Source organism: Austrofundulus limnaeus, unplaced genomic scaffold, assembly GCF_001266775.1.
Source record: "Austrofundulus limnaeus strain Quisiro unplaced genomic scaffold, Austrofundulus_limnaeus-1.0 Scaffold289, whole genome shotgun sequence".
Taxonomy (NCBI): Eukaryota; Metazoa; Chordata; class Actinopteri; order Cyprinodontiformes; family Rivulidae; genus Austrofundulus; species Austrofundulus limnaeus.
This window is the reverse complement of record NW_013952691.1, coordinates 561,142-583,674: the sequence shown is the minus strand read 5'-3', so window position 1 is coordinate 583,674 and position 22,533 is coordinate 561,142. Positions and strand designations below refer to the sequence as shown.

Below are 22,533 nucleotides of genomic sequence, written 5' to 3'. Positions count from 1 at the left end.
GGGGCACTTGATGGTCTGGAGGGAAAAGGACAGGTGCTAAAGCACCACCTGACGTCTATCTGTGCACGTCCCTGCATGTAGATGATGAAAAAGTGCAAGATTTATTAATTTAAACTTTGACCTTGCTTCATTGCTTTTCAGTTATTAAAATTACTTTCTTACTTTTAAAAAAACTCTTGGCCACCAAGCTAATTTTTAATATGAATAATTCACAAAATTGAGCCATGAGGTGAAACTGAAGATTATATAAATGCTTCCAAGATAAATACAGATGATTAATTACTTTGCTACACAATAAAATGAAGTAATATTTCACAACCAGGAAGCCAAATAAAAAAAATGAATCTATATCTTTGTGTCTTAATTTAAGATGTTGGAAGAGTATCCACAGCTGTTTTTTAATTAACAAAATAAATGGCCAATGGCGCACAGCTAAAGTATAGCAGCATTAACCTTGCTAAAGACAGTATGTTCCACATATTTCAGAACATAAAGACACAGGGATTCTTCTCAGTTATCACACACTGATAATCCTTGTGGGGGTGATGAGGAGGTTCAATGTCTTATCCATTCTGACATGTTGATGGGTTGGGAATAAAATAACCTGATTTTCTGGTTGGATGAGAACCACTCAACCTACAAAGAAAGAAAGAAAGAAAAAAAGAGAAGAACAAAATTTTGGTTCCGAACCAGTTTTAACTTCAATAAGTAAAGTCACCTCAAAAGCAAAATGAGGCTCCAACAACATACAAATAATACAGATTTTGTATAAAAGCAGGGTCCAGTGTTTGCATATCAACCCTAACCGTGTCTCTGTAAGTGTTGAGAATGAAAGCGCTCCTGTGACAGATGCATGAAGCAGCTTACTTGGCTGCTCTTTAAACCATTTATCACATTGTGGCACCAACACACCATCGACAGTCTCTTGGTCCCTTGTAAAACAGRAGATATTTGTGGCTGCTGTGAGGCAAACAATTTAATAAATCWGTTCAGTTCATTGCAGCATACACAATGCCCACGGGCTTTACAAGCAAGGAACATGCTCCAGCATCTAAAGACCATAAGAAGACAGATGAGAAAACAACTATTAGCTAGTCTCTTGAAAAAAAGAGCAAACATCTACTTGACACAGAAACATTTGTACTCCTGGGAGCGGAGTGGATGATATATATGAAGGAATAGATTTAAAATATAAACAATGCCATAAATAAATAAAGATTTTAAACACATATAATTCATTTTTTTTAATTATCACCCACTGCCAAAGATGAAAGGGCAATAAGTGTGTGTTTGTTGTGTTAGCAAAATATCTCATGAATCGCAGTGTAAGAAATACGTGTTTTAATATCGACTGAAATCAGTTGAAAACACAAAGGTTAAATAAATTGATCTGTGATAAGAAATAATTGCCATACAACACCAGAATTCCGGAGTGAGGTTTATTGCCAGCAGGATGACAACCGAAACCACACTGCCTTAAAACCAGGAAGTCACATTTTATATACAGTTCAGTCTCTTCAATGCCCGAGTCCGCCCCTGCTGGCCTACGGCTGAATCACAGGCATTCAGACAACCATACCTCAATCTAATGGTTTAAAAACGGTTCACTTATGTGTTGTCATGATTCGGACATGTATCTACCTAATTTAATTAACACATAATTATAACAAACATTATAAAAGTATTATAAAATAAGTAAAACCCTAATACTCTGGTGTTGTTTATAATCAGTACTAAACTATAAATTTCTTCAGCAGGGCAATTTTTAATGAAACTTTCAGAAGAAATCACTGGATGAACATTTCCATCTGATAAACCTCTGGAGTCAAGATGGTTCAAAATGCCTGCCATACTTATTTAACACAATAGGCTAGAACTCAGTTTTGAATATCCATCCATCCATCATCTTAACCCACTTYTTCCTTTCAGGGTCATGTGGGTCACTGGTGCCCATATCCAGCAGTCACTGTKCGAGGTGCAGGGTACACCCTGGACAAGGCGCAAGTCCATCCCAGTGCACAGTTTTAACGCTGAGCTAAAATCAGCTGTGGAAGCAGCTGAGAGTCATCCTCAACACTACAAGATCTTGCATGAGATCAATATCACTTAATTTACAAGGCTTGATTAAAACATCTAAACTTAAAACACAAGTCTTAAAGGTGGTAACATGAGTTAATCGAGGAATGTCAGGTCAGATTTTCTGTGGAACTCTTGTCAGTGATATATAAAAAAAACAGGAGATTAGTTGCAGATAAATGTAATGAGTGTGTTTAACATCAACAAGAAATCTTGAAATAAACACACCAGGAAAGGCCTTTGGTCAACTTGTTTGGTCCGGACCAAAAATGGACTTTTTTCTTTTGTCGTTTGGTGTGGCTTGCATTAATTTTGCGCTTTTTTGCAAGTGGACTGTAATTTATAAACAAAGCAGGTGACGATCATTGCTTCCATTGGACAGAAATGACAGGGGCAGGACAGAGCACAGACCTGGAAAGAAAGATGGTGCTGTTCATACAATTTTGATTTATTGACTTAACAGGAAAAGATTACTAAAAATCAAGCCTGACTCAGCATAATTGCTGTTTTACAGCAATAACATGACTTCATCCAAAGGTGGTTTCACAATGATATACTTCTAAATTTAGGACATCGTTAACAAATGTGTGCCAGAACCCAAAGGCGATGCGATATGTTCCATGTTCCCTGACACACAGCGCCTTATTGTTTGTAGCATAGCTAGCAGCACTGAAGGGCTAATTGTTACTATGATGCTTAGCAATGTTGGCTCATGAATTCAAAAAAGGTGCATATTTCCTGTAGTTGGTTTGGTACGAGGCAAGTCTGTATTCACACCAGAAGCAAACTACCCCAGAGTTCGTTCAGAAGAGGACAGAGACCACCTCAAAAATGAGTCTTGGTCCGGTTGTTAGGTAGCGTAATGTTAGCAACGCTGAAGCTAATTGTTACAAACGGGGGAAACAAACTCTAGTCCGTTTCAAGTGGACCACATGTGCCGGGTGTGAATACACCTTAAAACAGCAGGCTTAGAGCCCGTAACACAGGTGGACACAAGGAGCACAAAAATCAAAATTTTAACAAACAACAAAACAAAAGCTAAAGTGGAGGTAAAAACTGACAAAGAGAAGCAATGAAGGGGGACCAAGAGCAATGGTGGAAAACCATGCAGTGAACCAGTGAGGAAGTGGTGGCAGGAGACCAGTTAAATACAAACAGAAGGGAAGAGAAGATGGGCAACACCTGTGAGGGAGGATGATTGCAATTGGTAACAGGTGAGAGTGACTGAYTGACTGGAAAAATACTGAAAGAGGGTGACAGGAGAAATGACACAGTGAAACTAATCTAGACTATACAGAAACAAAGGGAAAATAATTAATTTATACAAAAACTTACAGAATAAATAATGAGTAAACACAAACACAAAGCACACAAATCATGACAATATGCTGTTGAAATCATAAATTCTGGTTTATAAAATCAACTTTTGTGTCAGAATTACCTTAGMTAAATAAATACAGTAGCTGCATGGAGCAGGTTTCATTCAGTTTGTATTCAAGTTACTATAAACACAATACATTTGCAATTTTCAACACGTCAAAATGTATTTATTTCAAGAGGAGTTATGAAATCTGTCTTTGACCTATTGTAAATGCACAAAGAGCTTAAAAATGGATGTGATTTTAAAGGGACAAAAGCATTATACAGACCAGCTTAAAAAGATCCTGTCCTCAAAGACTCGCTAATGGATTCTGCTCCTGCCAGGTGTTTGTGGACGCCATAAAGAGATAGAGTAACTTGTCAGTAAAATCCTGCCAGTTACAAAAAGCTTTTGAGCTGGAGCCACTCTGACCCCAAATCAACGCCGCAGACTCCAGAAGCAGCAGACCTTGCATTTGCTTTGCAATTCCCAGCCTTTAAGTCAAAAGATATACAAACTCACTAATTAAATGTGAACAGTAGATAGCCTTTCTTAAGGTCCTTGATTAGATCTGCTGTGATGGATTCGTAGTCATGTGGAAAAATGGTGAGAAAATGCTGAATTCTGCAAGTCATGAGCTGCCTTCTGCTGCTGAGATGTAAATCAGCGAGGCACGCTAAAATTGATGGAGCATCCTCTGGTTTTATTCCTGGCTCCTGAGATCGCCCTGAATGCCCCCGCCTGTACGTACAGACATGGTAAGATTGATTATGGGGTAAAAAGAGAGGTGGGAAACAAAGAATTTCAACCTCGTAGTTATCAATCACACAGAGCTGATGCTGATTTTTTATTTTTTATTTTTTTGGAGGGGTGCTCTCAGTTTGCCATTTGAAACATAATTATGAACTGCGCTGAATGCGAGGCCTGTATCCGTTTTCATCCCAAATGGTGGTGCTTATGCTAAGTTAATTGAGCTCACATCCCAGGATACATGGTGAGAGGCTGTAACATTAGCCATTTCCTGCATGCAGCTCATTGGGATGCAAGGCTGGTGCTGGCAGAGTAAACTGCGCCTTGGCAGAGACGCTGAGCCGTGGTGGTGGTGCTGCTGCAGGGACATGACAGCTACAGTCTTCCCAGCCATAAATCCCCCCTCCGTCCCTCCCCTACACTCCACGGGGCGCAGAGCCACATCTGTGTATTAAGATGAAAGACAGCTCTACTCAAACAGCCCCGTTGTGCCACGTCACTGGGTGAGCCCGTCCAGTTGTAGGGACTTTTGCTGTGTTTCATCAAAAGCCCATCGTTTAATCATGGCAGGTTTTCTTTCTTTCTTTTCAAATGCTTCAGAGACAGAGGAGGGGGTGGGGTGGGGGGGAGTCACTTCATCTTTACGGAGTGTGAACCTATTTATGCCACCTCCTTTACTTGTCCCACTCAGAATCAAAGCCACAGCCAAGGCTTTGCTCTAGCCGTGTCGCTCGTGAACATGAGCGTGGAGCAGCCTGAACAGGGTGTGATGATTGTTAAGCCTTTGCTGCCTCTTTTCCAAAACGAAAATAATCACCCACAGACTAATTCATGGAGTGCACTTAAACGCGTGTGTTGCTGATGACATGGAGCATTTGCTGCTGTGCTGTAGGACAGACGGGATGCAGTTTTCACTCGGTCTCTTGCTCCTCTCAGTCTGCTCCCTGGCTCTGTGTGATATGACTTTGATTGTCTACTTGTAATTTACCCAGCAACTGCCAGCTCTCTGTCTTCGCCACATCGCATACAGACCTTTTCTTAGATCTCGGTGGATTGCCTAGCAACCTTTTTTCCTCTGTACAAATACCAATCTGTGCCCCGAGCAGCTGATGCTGACCAGTATAATTATTACTTAATGGGAACCGAATGTAACAGGTTGGATAAACAAAATCRGTCTAAAAATCCGACTGATGAAGCTGGAACTAACCCTCTGGTGAGCGACGCAGATTAAACAGGATGATGAAGTCAGCTGTGTCTGACAGGGTGAAGGTACAAAGGAGCAGCTCTTGACAGCAGCAACAGTCTTTCTCCAAGAGTGCAGTGTCGAAAATCTTAATTTTTGCAGATGCATCATCAACGAAAACAAAATTAAACTTGGTCTTGTTTGCAAGCATTGTCAAATGGTGATGGAGGATGATAATGTTTGTGCCGTCTGCTAGTTTTTAATACAACTTTCAAGTAGTAATCACTAGAGATACATCTTCAACTAATAAACCTTTAGAGCTTATCTTATCCAAGATGGCCAACACAACCAAYTGACCTTAGAAAATACAAAATAATTGTAAAAAAGTTTTAATTCACTTTCACAGATACTGATCTGGTGGGGTTTTAGCTTAGAGTAATTCAGATCACAAACTCCCTGTGATGTACCTTTCATAAGGCCTTTGCTTCAACTTTAGCAGTGGTTGTTGAAGTCTGTTAGCAAAATATCTCATGAACAATTTATTGGATTGGAAGAGCAGTGCCTTCACCAAAGGGGAAAAATAGACTCCTTATTTCATTATTATGATAAGCTGCCATWTTACGAGAAAAGATGATTACAAGATCCTGATCTCATATTATGAGAAACGTTAAGGACAGTCTTTGTGGACCTRTGAAGCTTCTTGTACTGGTTTAATTACTCCTGCAAGAAGAGAGCGACTTCCAGCAAATCAGAGTGAGCTTTTCACCTGAACAACTCCAAGGACTTAAGACACTGCACAATATCGACATGCTCATATTAATGCCATCCACWTTAARTAAACTCTYTATTTCTCTGTGTCTAAGAGGAAGTAAAAGCATACCATATCCAATAATGCCACTGTCCACTTTTCATGTAGTGTAGGTCAGCTATTACTCTTCTTAACTTTTCTCTTATTAAATCAGGATCTCATGGTTATGACATCTTATCTCATAATTATGACATATTATCTCGTATGATAATTATGGGATCCGGATCTTGTAATTATGAGATAAAGATTTTTTTCCTTTGGTGAATGCAATACTCTTCTGTGGATGTGCATCTACATGTGATTAATCTTTGTGGCTGCCGCAACCAATCAACATCGACCAGCTCACAATTGTAACAGTTTTTCTGACACTGAGCGAAAAAAATATGTAATTGTAGTTGAGCGTCATTCAGCATCACAACATCCTAACTGTGACATATGGGAATATCCATATTATAACTCCATCCATTTTCTGTACACGCTTCTTCCTTTTCAGTTTTTCTCAATTTAAATGCATTCTTTCAAGAAACGCTTGGACTTTAATCCTGAATCTGCTTTAATATATTCTCCTTTCAGTAGCAATGAAATCATTTACAAGATGTCATTTTTCAGTAGATAATTGGCAGAACTGCAGCCCTGTTTGATCACACTGTTTCAGGAACAACAGGTGTTCTACCCAAGTCAATTACTATGCCAGAGGGAAAAAAAATAAACACATAGCACACTGCCAGGGCCTGTTAACACTACTTCAGCAAAAGAAAAAGAAAAACTTGAACTTTAGGAATAATATTAATGCTGCTTTACCAGTTTGAAAAAAATAAAAGCCACTCACCACTCCAAGACCTGTTTTTCTGTCTTTGAGCCAGCATGTTTGTCTTAGAAACATTTTGAGGAGGAAACTTAATAAATAAATCAACCAACAAACTCCAACCTCAAAAAGTTTTTTTTAAATGATCTGTTTAAAAAACCTTTTGCTAAACTATTCAGGCCAAAATTTTTCATCTTCACTTCCAACAAATGTACCGAGCATGACTCTCTGTCAGCACYGTCTTCAACACACCAACAAGTCTTTTCCCAGCTGGGTTTGCTAAAGCTCTCTTCTGAACCCTAATATGTGCTTCATATTGGATTTAGATATTAAACCTTAATCCAGTCAGGCAGACATTCACATGGGAATTGCTTATTATTATTTCAAGTGATGAAAATGCTTTTTTTAAAATATTTGTAGTGGGATTTTGTTACTTTTATTTGCATAACAAGGTCACATTGGACTAAGAATTGGGAGGGAGGAGGGTTGTAGTTGTTACTTTGGTTAAAAATAAAAATTGGTTTGGAGACATCTCCTGTTTCTGCCACTTTAGTAGTTTTATTCTGGAAATATAGTTGTTTTAATGATTGAAGATCCATCCATCCATNATCCATCCATCCATCCATCCATCCATCCATCCATCCATCCATCCATCCATCCATCCATCCATCCATCCATCCATCCATCCATCCATCTTAATAATAGTACTAGCATCCATCCAAGGGGACATGTGCAAAATACAAAGGCTTCTGCAAAACTAGGTAGATGTAAACCCTGCTATAAAACTAGAATGGACCAGACTGGAAGCTGGAGGGAGGCAGGGTTTGAAGCTCCTCATTTGGATCTGAAGAGGCAGCCTCAAAACGAGTTGATCTGAGACACACCTCAGAAAAGGGGTGAAAGTACGGCTCATGAAGTTACTGTAAGGTGGAATTCAGACAGTTCAGAATGCAGTTCCCCTTTATATAGACCCCAACTGAATGATTTAAATATGAAAAAGAAAGATTTAAAAGCAGGATATGACTCCTTTAGAACTAATATAAACAGATTGTTGTAGTTTACTTTATGGATTTTTGACTGGATTTTTTGCTCTTTGTGCATGTTTAAGATAGTTGTTTTCCTTTAAGTTTAATTTCTAAAGTTGAAGACTGTGTATTTCCTGTAATAAAAGTTTACTTCACCTTCACATATGACAGAGTTTTATTGAAAAGTAGCTCCACCTTTGACCCTGAAACTGATCAGGATGGAGTCCATTACCCTGTGGCTCGAGACGCAGGAGTAAACCAGTTGCACCAATGTCATATAGGGTTTGTGAAATGGTAAAGGTAATCTCAGAGTGTGGCCATAGYTGCTGTGGAGCTCCCAGAGGAAATCATGAGCCTTCACGGCTGCCCTGCCCGCCAGCAGGTTGCAACACAACTTYAAAATGACAGAGCAACGCGCACCAGGAAGAGTAGACACAGACTTCAGTGTGACCTTAAACTCAAACACTTCAAATGCACCAAAGACTCGTCTGTGAGACAAAGCAACATTTCTCCAGATAAAAAAAAAGAAAAAAAAAAACACAGCCGCCTGGGGTGCAGCCGAATATGAGAGTGAAAACCTTCAAACAGCAAATGTGATCTGAACCACACTTCTGTTTGGATCTGTTTAGAACTTATACCTCCCTGTATATTTATATACTTTTGTGTTCTCCAATCTCAACTGCAGGACAAATTTAAATTTAAATATTCCAAAAGCAAAACCAGCTGGATTGTTGCAGGTTCATCTTTAAACGTACGTGCATATAAACACTATCATAACTTTCTGCACTTCTTTGTTCTGCTTTTTTTTCCTGTAAATGAAGAAAAGTCTCTATGGATGAAATCAGAGCAACAGGATGAAGGAAGCAGGATTTCAAGTCAACATAACAAAGTGTCCCATTGTCTAGCTCACTCTGACAGCTCTGCAGGGAGAGAGAGAGAAAATAGCTTGGCTCTGCTTTCCAAGAAAATGCCAACACACTGTGAGATGGACCAATATGTTGTCCAAATAAATAAAATGTCAACCAAATAACAAACCAAGAAGCATCTGTTGCCATTACCTTGACACTTTTCATTTCTGCAAATTAGTCGTGTGTTCGAATAGGAAATGAATAACAGTCAGTCAGCCTCTGCAGGAATCACTGATCATTATGTTCCAGAGCAGCAGAGACAACCTTTATTTTTCAGAGAAGAGAGACTTCCTCTTAAAAATGTGGATTGTTTATTTTTTATTATTATTTTATGTTCTTTAAATCCAGACTTTGTTGTACAATTTATGACTGAAACAGCAGAATCTCTGCAGTATTTTAACACTTGTTTTAGGAAACTATTTTTCTTTCCTTCCCAAAAGTCAAACTGTTTAAAACGTTTCTGGGTCATGATTTCTCAGGTTTCAAGGTTGAAGGAAACAGCAGTTTCAGGAGGAATCATCAGATGGAAATGAATCATCAGCCTGTTTATGCATAACCTCACAAAATATATTTTTAAAAATAATTTTCCTGTTGAATCCATCATTTCTCGTTGTTCTGAAATTTTTTTTATGCTTTTCTGAACTCCTGAGACGAGTGCCGTGTACAATCTTTCAATGTCGTTAAACTGTTTTATGTGTGCAGCTAAGGAGTGGTAAATCCTGCAGCGTGAGTCTGTCATGTGTCAGAAAGTGTTGTCATTAAAAGGTAAATCTTCTGCGCTGCCTATTTGTCTTTTTTAAAGAGGAACACAAGGCAGAGGACCACTGACACACAGTGGGACAGGTGTCCCCAATTAGAAACTTCACGTAATTGTGACTGAGTTTCCACCATCAGCCATTAAATATTAGAACAGAGCTGTTCTGAGAGTGGACTTTAATAATAAGCATAATTTGAAAGTAACTGATAAAGATGGAAAAATATAACCTTGATCTGGAAAATGGCTGATCAGCTGAAAACAGAATCCATGAATAAGATAAGGTTGAGACAAAGGGTCTGTGTGGCAAATCAAATTCTATGTTAAAAGTTAAAACACTAAAAGTCGTTTTATGACTTCCTGATCATGTTTCCATGATGTGGGGCCATCATGCACTGGCAAAGCTTGATTGTGGAACTGATGGGATCTTCTACCACGTAGCTTCATCCTGACACGGTCTGAGATGCTGAAAACAGCAAGAAAATGTATTATTATTTTATTTTTATTGTTATTATTTACAATAAATGTAGCAGCAATACAAGCGCGCTCAGACTAAAGTAGGGTTTGATAAATTTGCCTTTCCACATTCTAACAGGGTGTATACAATTCATCTTACATGGTTAACAATGATGTACAGCTTACACAAGTTAGATTTATAATTAAAATTGACAGAAAACAATAAATAGCTGATGATGTATTGAAATCAACATGCAGTACACCTTGAACTCTTATTTAAAAACAAACAAAAAAATGTTCTCCCAGGCTGCTGTTACCCATAAAAAAAGAAACAAACAGCAAAAAATRAAATAAAAACAAAAAGCAAACATACAAACAATAAAAAAGGGTATTGGTAAATAATACAGTCATAAAGATTTGTTTACCARAACATAAAGATCTTGTGGTTGGGCATCTTGACTGCTTCTAAAGGTCATCAGAGGTCAACTTCTTTAACTGAAAGTCTGATTGTATCAAACRAGTTACTTCCAACAATGAACAAATCTGCATTTTTTTAATGGATGTTCTACATTTAAAATTAAGCACGAGACAAAACGTGTATTTTAGCATTTAAAGACCAATTTATTTCAAACCTCATGAATCTCATGATTCTTCTAAACTGTAGTTTTAATGGTACCTTTTTTGCCTATACTGTACTTAATTGTCTCAGTTGAAAAAAAAATGTCTAAAATCGTGAAGAATCGCTTCTACCCGTGTTCCTGGTGATTGGTGATCTGACCCTGAGTGCTCACACTTGGGATTTATCTGATGATCAGCTGCAGCTTTATAAGGCTCCTTCACCAGTTGGTCTACACTGATGCATCTTRYCTCWATGGTAGTGTTAAGCTCTTAGACTCTATGTAAAAGAAAATCTTTTTGTACTTACCTCGTTCATCATCCTTTGTCCAAGGTGGATTACCTGCTCACAGAAGCCACACCTCATGCTAAGAAGTCCTCACTCCAAGTTGGGTCAGAAAACAAAAAACCTCACCACGGAGCACTCACAGCCACTCTGCCTGAAGAACTGCCACCTGCCTTTGAAAACCTCCTCCTTTGGAACTCCTCGCCTCTGGAAAATCTGTAAGAAAGAATCACTTATTAACAAGAAAACATCTACAACAAATTACTCTTCTAAGAACCAATACTCACCTTCTACGTTCTCCTCCTTTTCAGCTGATGTCCAAAACCAAACTCCACCTGTAAATAAAACTGCACTTACCTTTTCATTGTTGTCTTGGTCATTCAGCTCTGCTGCTTTTGTTGAACATTATCCCATCCTTGTCAAAAATGGCATGTACTATTCAAAGAAGTAGAGCAAATATTACAATAAAATGTAAAACTTCAATTGATTAAAATCTGTTTTTATTTCAACACAAAAAATTAGACATTTCATTTTTTTCTAGTTTTGACCACAATGTTAAAAGTGTGTTTATGTGCTCTAAAGTCTTGCAGGATTTTAAAATTCTCCTATCAATGCAACATGAAGTGTTCTTTCTTGTGTTTAGTCACTTTTACACCTAATCTAGAATTCTAGTATTTTTTTCTGTGATGAGCCCAGAGCTGTGKCTCTTGTGTTGGCCGTGTTCCTATGCAAAAATATTCTAGAAAAACTATAAATGTGGAGCTCAGAGCCACAGTCAGCCTGCAGCTGCTCTGTAGGACACACGAGTGCAGTGAAAGGAAAAATAAACTGCTTTACCTTTTGCAGTCACTCATCAAAAGAGAAGTCACCATGGTTTGTCCACAGCATCACTGCTGTTGATGCAAGTTGCTTCTTTGAAAAATATGAGGGAGAAAGTCTTAAAGCTGCTAACAAGGGAGAAGAAATTTTTGGACTTTACAACTTCTTTATACTTCCAAATACACAGGAGCTGCATTAACTAGGAATCATTTAATGCGTCATAAGATCAATTTAACAAACGCTACTGTCTGGTTTTCCCTTCAGTGCAAAAAAAATCTGTACAAATTCATAAGCCAGTTTACCACTTAGTCCTCACTCATTAGTTTAAAATGTCATTTTGATCCCATTGTGAACTGTAATTTAACTTGGTTCAATAAAGTATTTGAATTTCAATTGGATTCAAATTAGACACTAAATAATAGATAAATATGACTGGCATCCATCCATCCGTCCATCCTCTTAACTACTTGTTCCARGTCCAGGTTGCAGGGGTTGATGCCCGTCTCCGAGATGTTGGGTATCACCTGAACAGTTTACATTGGGACAAATGGGACACACAACCATTTACAGCAGGGAATTTAGAGCTACCAAACTCTAAATTACACACTAACATGTATGTTGTTAGACTACGAGAGAAAATAAAAGTACCTAAAGAAAACCCACACATGCATGGGGAGAGGATGCACAGAGTTCAGATTGAAACCCAGCATCTTCTTGGTGTGGTGACAATTCTAAGCAWTGTTCTGCCACTCAACACCAGGTTGTTTCCTTATGGGTTATTTTGAAAACTTGGCCAATATATGAAATGTATTGCAGGGTTACATAAAAAAACAGCCTTAGTAACCCTGGGTCACAGGTGAAACAGGTAAAACTACTGTTATAACCACATTCATCATTGTGTGCCGAGTAAGACCAGGACACCCATTCAACAATAGYTGAAGACAGTTTATTCCAACTTTTTGACTTTTGCTCCAATGTGCATGGTTTATAAACAACTAAAAATAACATCATATTACATTTAGCTCCCATCATTATCTTAGTCCATTTTAATGTGTGTGTCTGAGACTGTGGAGCTGCTATCTGTAGATTTAAAGTTTTCTTTCCCCGGAAACAACATAAAAGTTCTGAGAGTCCAGTTTACTTTATTACATCAGATAATGGTCACACACAGTCACAAAAAGAGAAGAAAAGCAAGTGAAAGTTCTYGTGGGGGTCAGTTACTAATGCGAAAACAAGACATCTTGTTGTTAAACAGTCTCGCCTTCAGCACATTGCTCTTCAGTTTCATCCACCTACTCAGTTGTCTAAATACAGCAGACAGTCGTTTGGTTCAATCCCACTGATCTTGATAAATGATACCATTACTGGTCATTTCTCACAGTTTATTCACCATATAGTATAATGTAACATCTTGTAAAAATCACACGTGTAGCWATATGAGTGTACAGTCAGATTATTGGTTTAATGATGCATAATGAAATAAAACCAATTAACCACACAAGTATTTCCAATGAGGGATGAAATACCAAAGCGTCACAGTGCAGCTTTCTGTGTTTTCCATCTCTGTTAGACTAACTCAAATGTGACCAACATTTGACATCACAAGTCTCCATAAAAACTGGAGTTRCTGCCAGTAATTTGGGGCGGCTGTACATTTTATATGGCGTTTACCATCTGCTATATTCTGATGTGTTTTTTCCAAGTTTAGGTCATTTCATCTGAGCGTCTCATTTTTCCAAATGAAAAATGCTGTGAGCCAGAGAGAAACGTCTGCAGCAGAGAAACTTTGAGCTTTTAGCCACCCTTTCATTTGTTCTGCTTCTCGCCTGCTTATCACATTGTGTCCCTGCTCTGTTTGGAGCATTAATCATTTGATTACTTCACCTGCACAACAGAGAGGTGCCCAGATCATGAGAAGTCAAGGAAAAGTGTTTAATAGGATTAAAAGAAATCATTAATTTATTATCTTTAAGACTCCTCAAGAGGAAGGCAGATTGTGGGGAGTCATGCTGCTTTACAGCCCGCTTTGCTAATTGAGGACATTTTGGGTTGACTAGGTGAAATTCTAGCTAATCAATACTGCTGCGCTCCTTTATTTCCACTGGAAAATTGTTTCATTTTCATTACCCTGCATTCAGAATGTGCTGCAGTAGATTAGCTGTCTCCTCTGCTTCGTTTTCCTGTCCCAGTTTCCTCCCGTACAACCTTTGTTTCCTTTGAACAGTTCGGTGATTCTGTGTTGCTGAGATACAGGAGTTCAGAGACGGAGCCTCAGCGCTGTACACGGCTCGGCTCACCGGTGGTGGGAGTCTGGGGGCAAGGCAGCGCAGGCTCAGAGGGGACGGCAGCCCTTAGGCCCGGGTGGTACAAGGCTGGCCCTGAACCTCCTAGCTCCCGAGTGGAGGGCTCCATGCCCACATTGTGGTGCAGCGACAGGTGGGCATGACAGTAATCCAGAACTGACTGCTCATACCTGTACAGAGTCAGGGGATTCAGCTGCCGTGGTATCTAGACAGAACAGAAAGCAGAAAATAGAAGAGGGGGTGAGAGAGAGTTACATATAAGGCTTTAAAACAGCCAGAAAAGCCTCCATGCCAACATTCATCAGCACTCAGAATATTAAGAATTGGCTWAATTTACATCATGCTGTCAAGGCAGAGCTCTGTCATTAATGGAGACTTGGCCGGTAAAACAGCTTTGCGCCCCAAGACCTGAAATYGGTGCCGCTCAAACACCCACTTTGAGCTGGAGTGATTTATATGCAAGATGAAAGCCTTAAGCAAGAGTGCACACATATTTTCTGCCCTCTTTTAAATGGAGTCAAGGCTCCATTTAGAAGAGAGTGCTTATTACATTACAAGCACTTCGCTGATTCAAAGACCCATGTTCATTTTATGTGCCAGTGTGGTCTGAATTATGTCAATTAAACAGAAAAAGATGCATCGCATCCATGTGCAATAATGATATTAATATACTGAGTAATAGTAACACGTTCACGCAAAAATACGAATGCACTCGTACAACCAGAAATGCTCAAAGCAACATGATGGAAAAAATGTTTTCATACATAATAGAACATACACAAGCATGAATGCACATTGTTCAACTTAACTTGAACACTCGAGTCCCAAAAAGTTATGCAGCAAAATTGTTTTCATGTATTTCCTCAAAGTTTTAGTTGCAGACGTTCATCAAATAGAATCTTTTCTAAAGAAGGATGAAACAGCATWTACTTTAAATACTTGTGGGACATTTATTGTGAAGTACTATTTGTTGTGCTTACTGGTTTTATTGGATCACAGAAGCTTTATGTAAAGCTGATTTGATCTAGAAATGGCTTTTCAGCCTCCTCTTCATGTGATTTGTTATATTTTCCAGTGCTGTCACCGTTCAGAGGCTCAAGTTTAAAGCTTCATCTTTTTAAAGGTTACATCCTTCTTTTAGGAAGTGATGCGACTCAGTTTATTCTTCTCTATAATAAGAAGATTAGTTGAAAACAATTTTGTCTAATTCAGCTGCTGAACTCTGCGCACTCCTTGAGAGGACTTAATGAAAATTCATGAATAACAATTCTCTGAAAGCACAATCAGGTGAAGGTGGGCCTACATGGGAAAGGTTTTAGGTGCAGATGGTCCGKGGAAAAGCTTCACTGTGGATTTGTTTCTTTGTTTATTAACAACAGAAGAAATAAAATGTGTGAGCAAAAAAAAAGTTTCCATAAATTCAGGTAGATGAACCAATAACCTTCTTTCTGCCTGTGCAGCAGCTTGCAGAACGTTAACAACCACTGCCTCTTCAACACTTTCCTGCCTCCTTGTTTTARCATTTCCATTTAATTCTAGCTGAAATGCAAATGATTTACCATARAGTAAACAGAGTTATTTAGATGATGATGGCTTTCAGTGCTAAGCTGGAACTGCAATGAATTAGTATTAGAAAAAAGAAATGCATCTTTGTTATCATGTCTTAGTCATTTTTCAAGTGATGTTCTGTCAAATAGTAGTTTRCAGCTTATCAGCCGTGACATAAGCCACACAGCATGAAGAAAAGTGTAAAAGTCTTCCTCCTGAAGACCAGCTGGGTTAATAACTAGCTAAATGAAATTTTAAAACACGTCACATTGGTGTGAATGCATGCTACATTAGCAACATTTTAAACTTCTTACATGACATTGTTTCATTTTTTGCTGTTTTCTCAACCAATGTCCGTGTTCTTCTGTAATTAATGACTGATATGTTCAGTAGTTTCAGCACCAATTACATAATGTCTAGATTCAGCATATATACATTTGTGCAATAACGCCAACATTGTTTGGTTGAGAAAACAGTGACAAACTAAACAAATGGTATCAAACAAAACTTTAATTTCGCTGGTCACTACCCTCACTTGGACCAAGGCTTTTGCCCTTTTCTTCACACTCCATGCTCTGTCACTGATATCACAGCTGACGAGGTACTAGCTACCAGGGGTGGACTGTCCAYCTGTGAGTTCTGAAGAATCAGGGACTGGTCAGTGTTCCAGGATAGCCGGTGGTCTCCATGTGGTCATCATTTTTAATTTTTTTTTGTAGTTTCATTTTGTTTATTTTACCCTGCGAATCTACTGTGTCACACTCCAGTCCAGTAGGTGGCAACACTGTGTCTTTAAGTTGGATGTCAGCTGAAAATCGACCATGCCCACCCTCAATTTGAAAAGAAGGAGAAGTAGAAGCAAAGATGAGTAGCATTTATTTGAAAKAAATATTGACAATAGTGATAAAACAAAAAAGACAAAAAAAGTGGTCAAAAATGATCAGATTCTTTCTTTATGATGTTATAAGAAGAATTACGTTTCTTTGTTGTTAATAATTCTAACTCATAGCAGTCTCTAGCTTAGCAGTGCCATTAGTTTGTCAAGCTAGTCACAACTAATCAAACTTTCTTCAAACCTGAGTTCCAGGCATCCCAACAACACCTTTCAGCTCCTCTTGGGGAACCCCGAGGCATTCCCAGGCTCAARAGGACATAATTCCTCCAGCAAGTTCTGGGTCTTCCCTGGGGCCTCCTACTGGTGGGAAGTGCCTGGAACACCTCTAAAGAGAGGCGTCCTAATCAGATGCCTGAACCACCTCAACTGATTCCTTTCAATGTGGACGAGCAGCAGGTCTACTCATCTCCTGCTCCATCCCACCATCACATCACTGTTAATGAAATACATCTTTTCAGCAAGTCCCATCATCTGCTAAAAACACAATCACACTGTATTACGACCCCTCTCTCTTTTATTTATTTTTTATTACCGCCTCCTCAAACACTTTAGCCAGTTTCTCCTTTTTCCCGCTCCTCCCCTGAACTGTCACCTCCTGCAGCTTACATAAAGTGCACTCTCAGTCTGCAGTTCATTAAGTCCAAGTCATGTTCTACTCACATGGAGCCGCTTACCATGATTTTTTTCTTTTTATTTCTATTTCATTGGGTGTCTGATTTCAAGTAAGGCTWACCACAGCTCTTTTTTATTTCATTGACAGCTGGTGGAGGATTATCTACAGCTTTTCTTGCATTACTGTTGTAAAGTTGAACTACAACAGAAACATTTGAGCTCATCTGACTTGTTCCAGGTCTACAAAGGCTGTCTTATTWTATATTGTCCATGCTGAAAACAAAAGGGTGATAATGTCTGTGTTTTGTTCATTTGTCTGTTCTGTTAGCAAAATATTTGATGAACTACTGAATGTGTTTTCATCAAACTATAAAAAGCAGTCATTAGATGTACGTCTACAGTTGGGATTAACTTTTAGAGATGATGCAATTCAAGATAGATGATACAAATTATTGAACATAAAAATGCAATGACTCAGTTAATTTTAAAAATATTGAGCTAGAATTTGTTCAGGTCGTAGCTGACAGTAATTTACAACACATGAGTGTAAAGTGTTGCCATCACTTGGGATAGAGTCTATCATTATTTTCAAAGGATGTCTGAAATGGCTGTGTTTCTGTTGTTGCTCAACAAAATATGATTTTAGTCTAAAACTCTGACAATATGTGTTCCTTTGAAGAATAGGCCTTTAATTTATTGTATGAATTTAACAAATTGGTGTTTTACAGGTGGTGGCTCAGTTGGTAGAGCTGTTGCCTCTCAGCAAGCTGTTTACTGGATCTAATCCCAGCCGAGGACCTTTCTGGGTCGAGTTTGTATGTTCTTTTTGTGCATGCATGGGTTTTCTGCAGGTACTCCAATTTCATGCATGCTAGGCTAATTGGTAATTTCAAGTTGTCCCTGGGTAAGAGTGAGGAAGTAGATAGTTGTTTGTCTCTAGGGTTGGGTCAGTCGTGAACGACACGTCGGCACCTGATTGTGAGCCACTGTTTTTTCTAAATGCCAGTCTTCACTAAAACTGTCCCAAACTGTAACCTGAATGCTGCTTTGTCTTTTTCTTTTGTACATTTTTATTTTCTTGATTATTTTGTCAATGAGTTGTTTCACTGTACATGGTTGCAAATTTGCAAATAATGAGAGACTGAACCTTCTTGTCTAACTGAGGTGGAGTTCCCATCAGTATTGGTCTTGTTTTTCCCTTATGTGTCCCTGTAATGGACGTATGACCTGTCCAGGGTGTCCCCCGCCCCTTGCAAAGTGACTGCTGGATATATGCACCAGTGACCCCTGCGACCCGAAAGGAAAAAAATGAGTAAAGATGATGGATGGATGGATGGATGGATGGATGGATGGATGGATGGATGGATAGATGGATGGATGGATGGATAGATGGATGGATGGATGGATGGATGGATGGATGGTGTTTTATATAGTTATAAAAAGACAGAAGCATTAGAAAATCTTTCTCATGTTTCATTAGGAATGTTTTTCATAGAAACTGTGTGCAGACGTGACACAGCAAGCGATGAAAACACAGAGTTCACACTTACATTATTTAATTTTAATGACCTTTGCTGAATATCTTTTGTTCTGTTGTTAATTTTAGCAGCTCAAGGGACATTGACACACACAGTGTGTCCATTCGTCACCAATGGGATAAAATCAGATAAATTACAGTTATGAAGTTGAGTTTGATTGAAATCAGTGAACCTGAATGCGTATAAGTCAGTAAAACACTGCCCACTCATCAGTGCTCATGTAATCTAAGTGGAATATGTTTGACTGATTGCCTGCTGTTTTGTCACTGTAATCACAGAGCAGCAAATAACAAACTCTATTTGATCTCTTCTTCATTGGCACTCTATGATGCCATTCATTTGGATCCAAATTAATGGAGCAGTTTTTTTTCCTTCTGTGCAAATAAAAAYTGAATTGGAACTCTTTTAAGGTGTAAAAGTAAATATTTGAGAATTCASAGGCAAAAGGAACACGTGCCCAGCTAGAATCCTTTGTTTAAGGAARAGTTATTACAAACACACACGGGTCAAAGTTCAACTGGATGAAACTTGCCATCTTGTGAGGTTACTAAGCTGTCTCTAAGCATTGTTCAATGCAGCAGCAAGCTGTCGGGGCGCACCACAAGCAGGCAGAAATAATTGGTATCTGAACAGAGAGAGGGCCTGTGGATGTGTTGTCTGCRGCCCCTTCAGGATGCTTTCAGCAAAAACTCTGGAGGAAATAAAGCAGGTGGAGTTTCAAAAGGTTTGAGCTGTCATGTCACACTGCAAATGTAAAGCTGCTTATATCACCACTGCACTGAGTTCACTTGGATGAAAACCTGTCTTCATGATATGGCAACACAATCTTAAGTTTCAATGATAAACAATTCTGTTTTTCGTTTTGACAACTAAAATCATTTTTATTAAAGATGCCCTGCATTGAAGTACCATTAAAACTATTCCACTGTTATTCTTCCATTTRTACCACTGCATATTAAAAAACTAAACCTATGCAGAAATGCTTTAAAATGATTAGCTTAATAGAGAAAAGTTTGTTTTGACTTTTGCATAACAAGTGGCCCAAATTTAAAAAAAATAAATAAACAGAATAAGGAAATTTTCTCAAAAGAACACTAATAATACAAATTGGGAACTGAACTCTAAATATCTAAACAGGCACCTTTTTATACATTATACACAGTTAGATTTGAGTTTTTATGAATTTTGAACATTCTAACACAAAATATTAAACTCTGAGTGATGACATCACAAAGTCAATGTTGAGCTTTCTAACCATTCCAATTGATATGCAGTCAGACTTTTATTTTTATAATCTTTACATTGTATACAATGAAACAAAGGYATTTTTGTTTTATTTCATTGTGCTCTGTGCAATGACAAATAAAGGCATTCTGATTCTGATTATAAGTGGGTTGCTTACTGATATAAATTACTCATTTTACACTTTGTAAATAAAATTAAATAAGATTATTACAAAAGTAAGCTGCAAATTTCTATTTGGATTCATAAAAAAAGTTAATGTTTGTTGAAATTTTAGGCATAGCTGCATCGGCAATGMAAAACTTTTTCTTAAAACAATTTTATATTGTTTTATACAGTTTATTTAAATTTATTTTTATCACATATCAGCAGCTTTCCTCACTTATTATTTGTGTTTCTAGTTGCGACTGTTCACCAGTGATAAAAAGAATCTCAATGTGAAGTCATTTATTCCACATTAGTTCTCACTGTGAGCGTGATGTTGACTACCTTTGTGCAGATGACAGTCATTAAATTGGGATTAATGCTGCTCAGGGTTTTAAATAAACCACTGCGACTTAAACAGGCTCCAATAAAACTAATACCCTGTTTCCTGAGCTGCATGACTGCAGTTCAGCGTCAGTAAACTGAAACACGATCAGTTTCATGTCTCAGCTCAGAAAARACAAACAAACAAATAAATAAATAAAAACAATAAAAGCCTTTTTGGCTTACGAAACCAAGTGAGCATTCAAATTTAATCAGGAATATTGGGAAGACACTGGCTGTTACGTTCTGAGAGGTGAGTCACAGCTCCGAGATCTGCTCCGAGTTCATCGCTCCACGCTGGATTCTGCAGGTGGCACAATCAACACCTTTACTCAGCTTTAACGGTTCTGGAAATCCCTTTCCAATCCAGTTTGACGATTTCCAGGAGGGTAAACACGGAGTACATTTAAACATCTTGATTACAAAAGCTGCGTAAGAATAACCTCGTTTCCCCTTGATAAGTGTGAGTTGTCGTTGAGAGAATATCTGGCTCCAGCCCAAAGTAATGAAGTGGGCGTCTGGCATCAGCCTGATCTTGTTTTTACCCTGTTTAGACTCAAGTTTGACCTATTTACTCTGCAGGGGATTTTAAGAGAAAAATTCACTGAGAGCTCTGAACAAACGCTGTTACCCATAGAAACGTCTCTCTCAGATACTCTATTTCTTCAGCCGTGCATTTCTTTTTACCTCTGGTTATTACATTCCATGACTAATTTTTGTCTTTTATTTCTTTCAGCTCATGTTTAATCAGTGAAACAATCTACAGCAGCATTTAAATCCCCAAGAAACAATCTTCTCAACTAGTTTGGAGTGTCAACTGGAGACCTCGATCAGTTTTAACAGCAAAGGCACTTCTGTTACAATATGGGGTGCTGCAAGTTATGGTATCTGTAAATAATATAAATAATACAGAAAAATGTTTTTTTTTAAAGATATACATTTTGCACAAAAAAACTGAACACAGATGATAATTTTTTTTGCAAAGAAATTTGAAAAAAAAAAAAAAAGAAATTATAATTTGATCCAATGCAGACAAAAAAATTGAGGGAGACAATGTGTTGAATGTTTTTTTTAGTCTTGAGGTATAACTTCCAAAAAATGTATTTTAAAATATGCTACACAGAAATACTGTAAAAAAACATTAATAATTAATTTTGGTTTAGCTTTAGTATCAGTATTTGATTATTTAACTTCACATTGCAGAGTAGATTTCATCAGTTAGGTTGCTAAACAACAAATTCTTCTGTCTGTGATGACTTTCCAAACTCTGCCTTTTTCTTTTTCCTGTAACATACATGCCAACCCCTTTGGACATTTACCTGAATATGCAGAAATCTGTAATTTCACAAAAAATCTGTAGTACTCTCACACAATACAACRGCTGGAGGTGGCGGGGACAGAGAGGTGGAGATAAAGGTGTCTGCAGAGGAACAGGGAACGGAGGGTGAGGAGGTGGGAAACTTGTTTCCTGGCAGCCTGCTGGCTCTGATATAACTAAATTTGAAACAAAGTTTTAGAAAAACTCCATAATGTCTCTATACATGCAAAATGAGGGAAAATCGGTGTAATTTACARAAAATCCGTACAACTTGACATGCATGCTGTAAAGTTGGATGACGGTGTGTCGTTGGCCACAAAGGATAGTCAGATGCATCTGTCTGCATCTTCCTCTACACCCCCCTCATCATCACTCTCCACACTCACAGCTTGTCTGGAGGATGTAAAGTCATGGATGAATGATAACTCTCTTCAACAGCTCCAAAACAGAGGCCATGTTAATTGGCACTCCTCGTCAGGTTCAGTCATCTCCCATTACAATTATACTCTGCTTTTTTTTTTTTTTTTTGGACAGGACATCACACTTTCACTACTGTCATCAACCTTGAACCTGATCTTTCTTTTGATGCTCACGTAAAACACCTGTGCAAAACCTCCTTTTTTCATCTAAAAACATTGGGCCTCATGCAAGAACATGTTCATATTCTTATCCTAAATTTCTCTTACTTTTGTTCGTACAAAGGG

General features: G+C 38.2%; 1 protein-coding gene and 1 long non-coding RNA gene across 4 annotated transcripts in view; one reads left to right on the top strand and one right to left on the bottom strand.

Moving 5' to 3' along the window:
- The first annotated feature begins 11,087 nt into the window (after positions 1-11,087).
- On the top strand, positions 11,088-11,388 carry LOC106526689 (uncharacterized). Its single transcript, XR_001311291.1, has 2 exons — positions 11,088-11,244; positions 11,338-11,388. It is a non-coding gene; the product is annotated as an uncharacterized LOC106526689 (long non-coding RNA).
- Positions 11,389-12,769: 1,381 nt separating this feature from the next.
- The window catches only part of LOC106526704 (leucine-rich repeat transmembrane neuronal protein 4), an 88,337-nt gene continuing 78,573 nt past the window's right edge, over positions 12,770-22,533 (bottom strand). For 2 of the 3 annotated variants that reach the window (XM_014021376.1, XM_014021377.1), the window contains one exon: positions 12,770-14,353. In XM_014021376.1, the coding sequence (XP_013876830.1) occupies positions 14,117-14,353 (237 nt within the window). In that variant the 3' untranslated portion in view covers positions 12,770-14,116. The remainder of the gene's footprint in view (positions 14,354-22,533) is intronic. The other variant, XM_014021378.1, reaches the window with a different exon arrangement.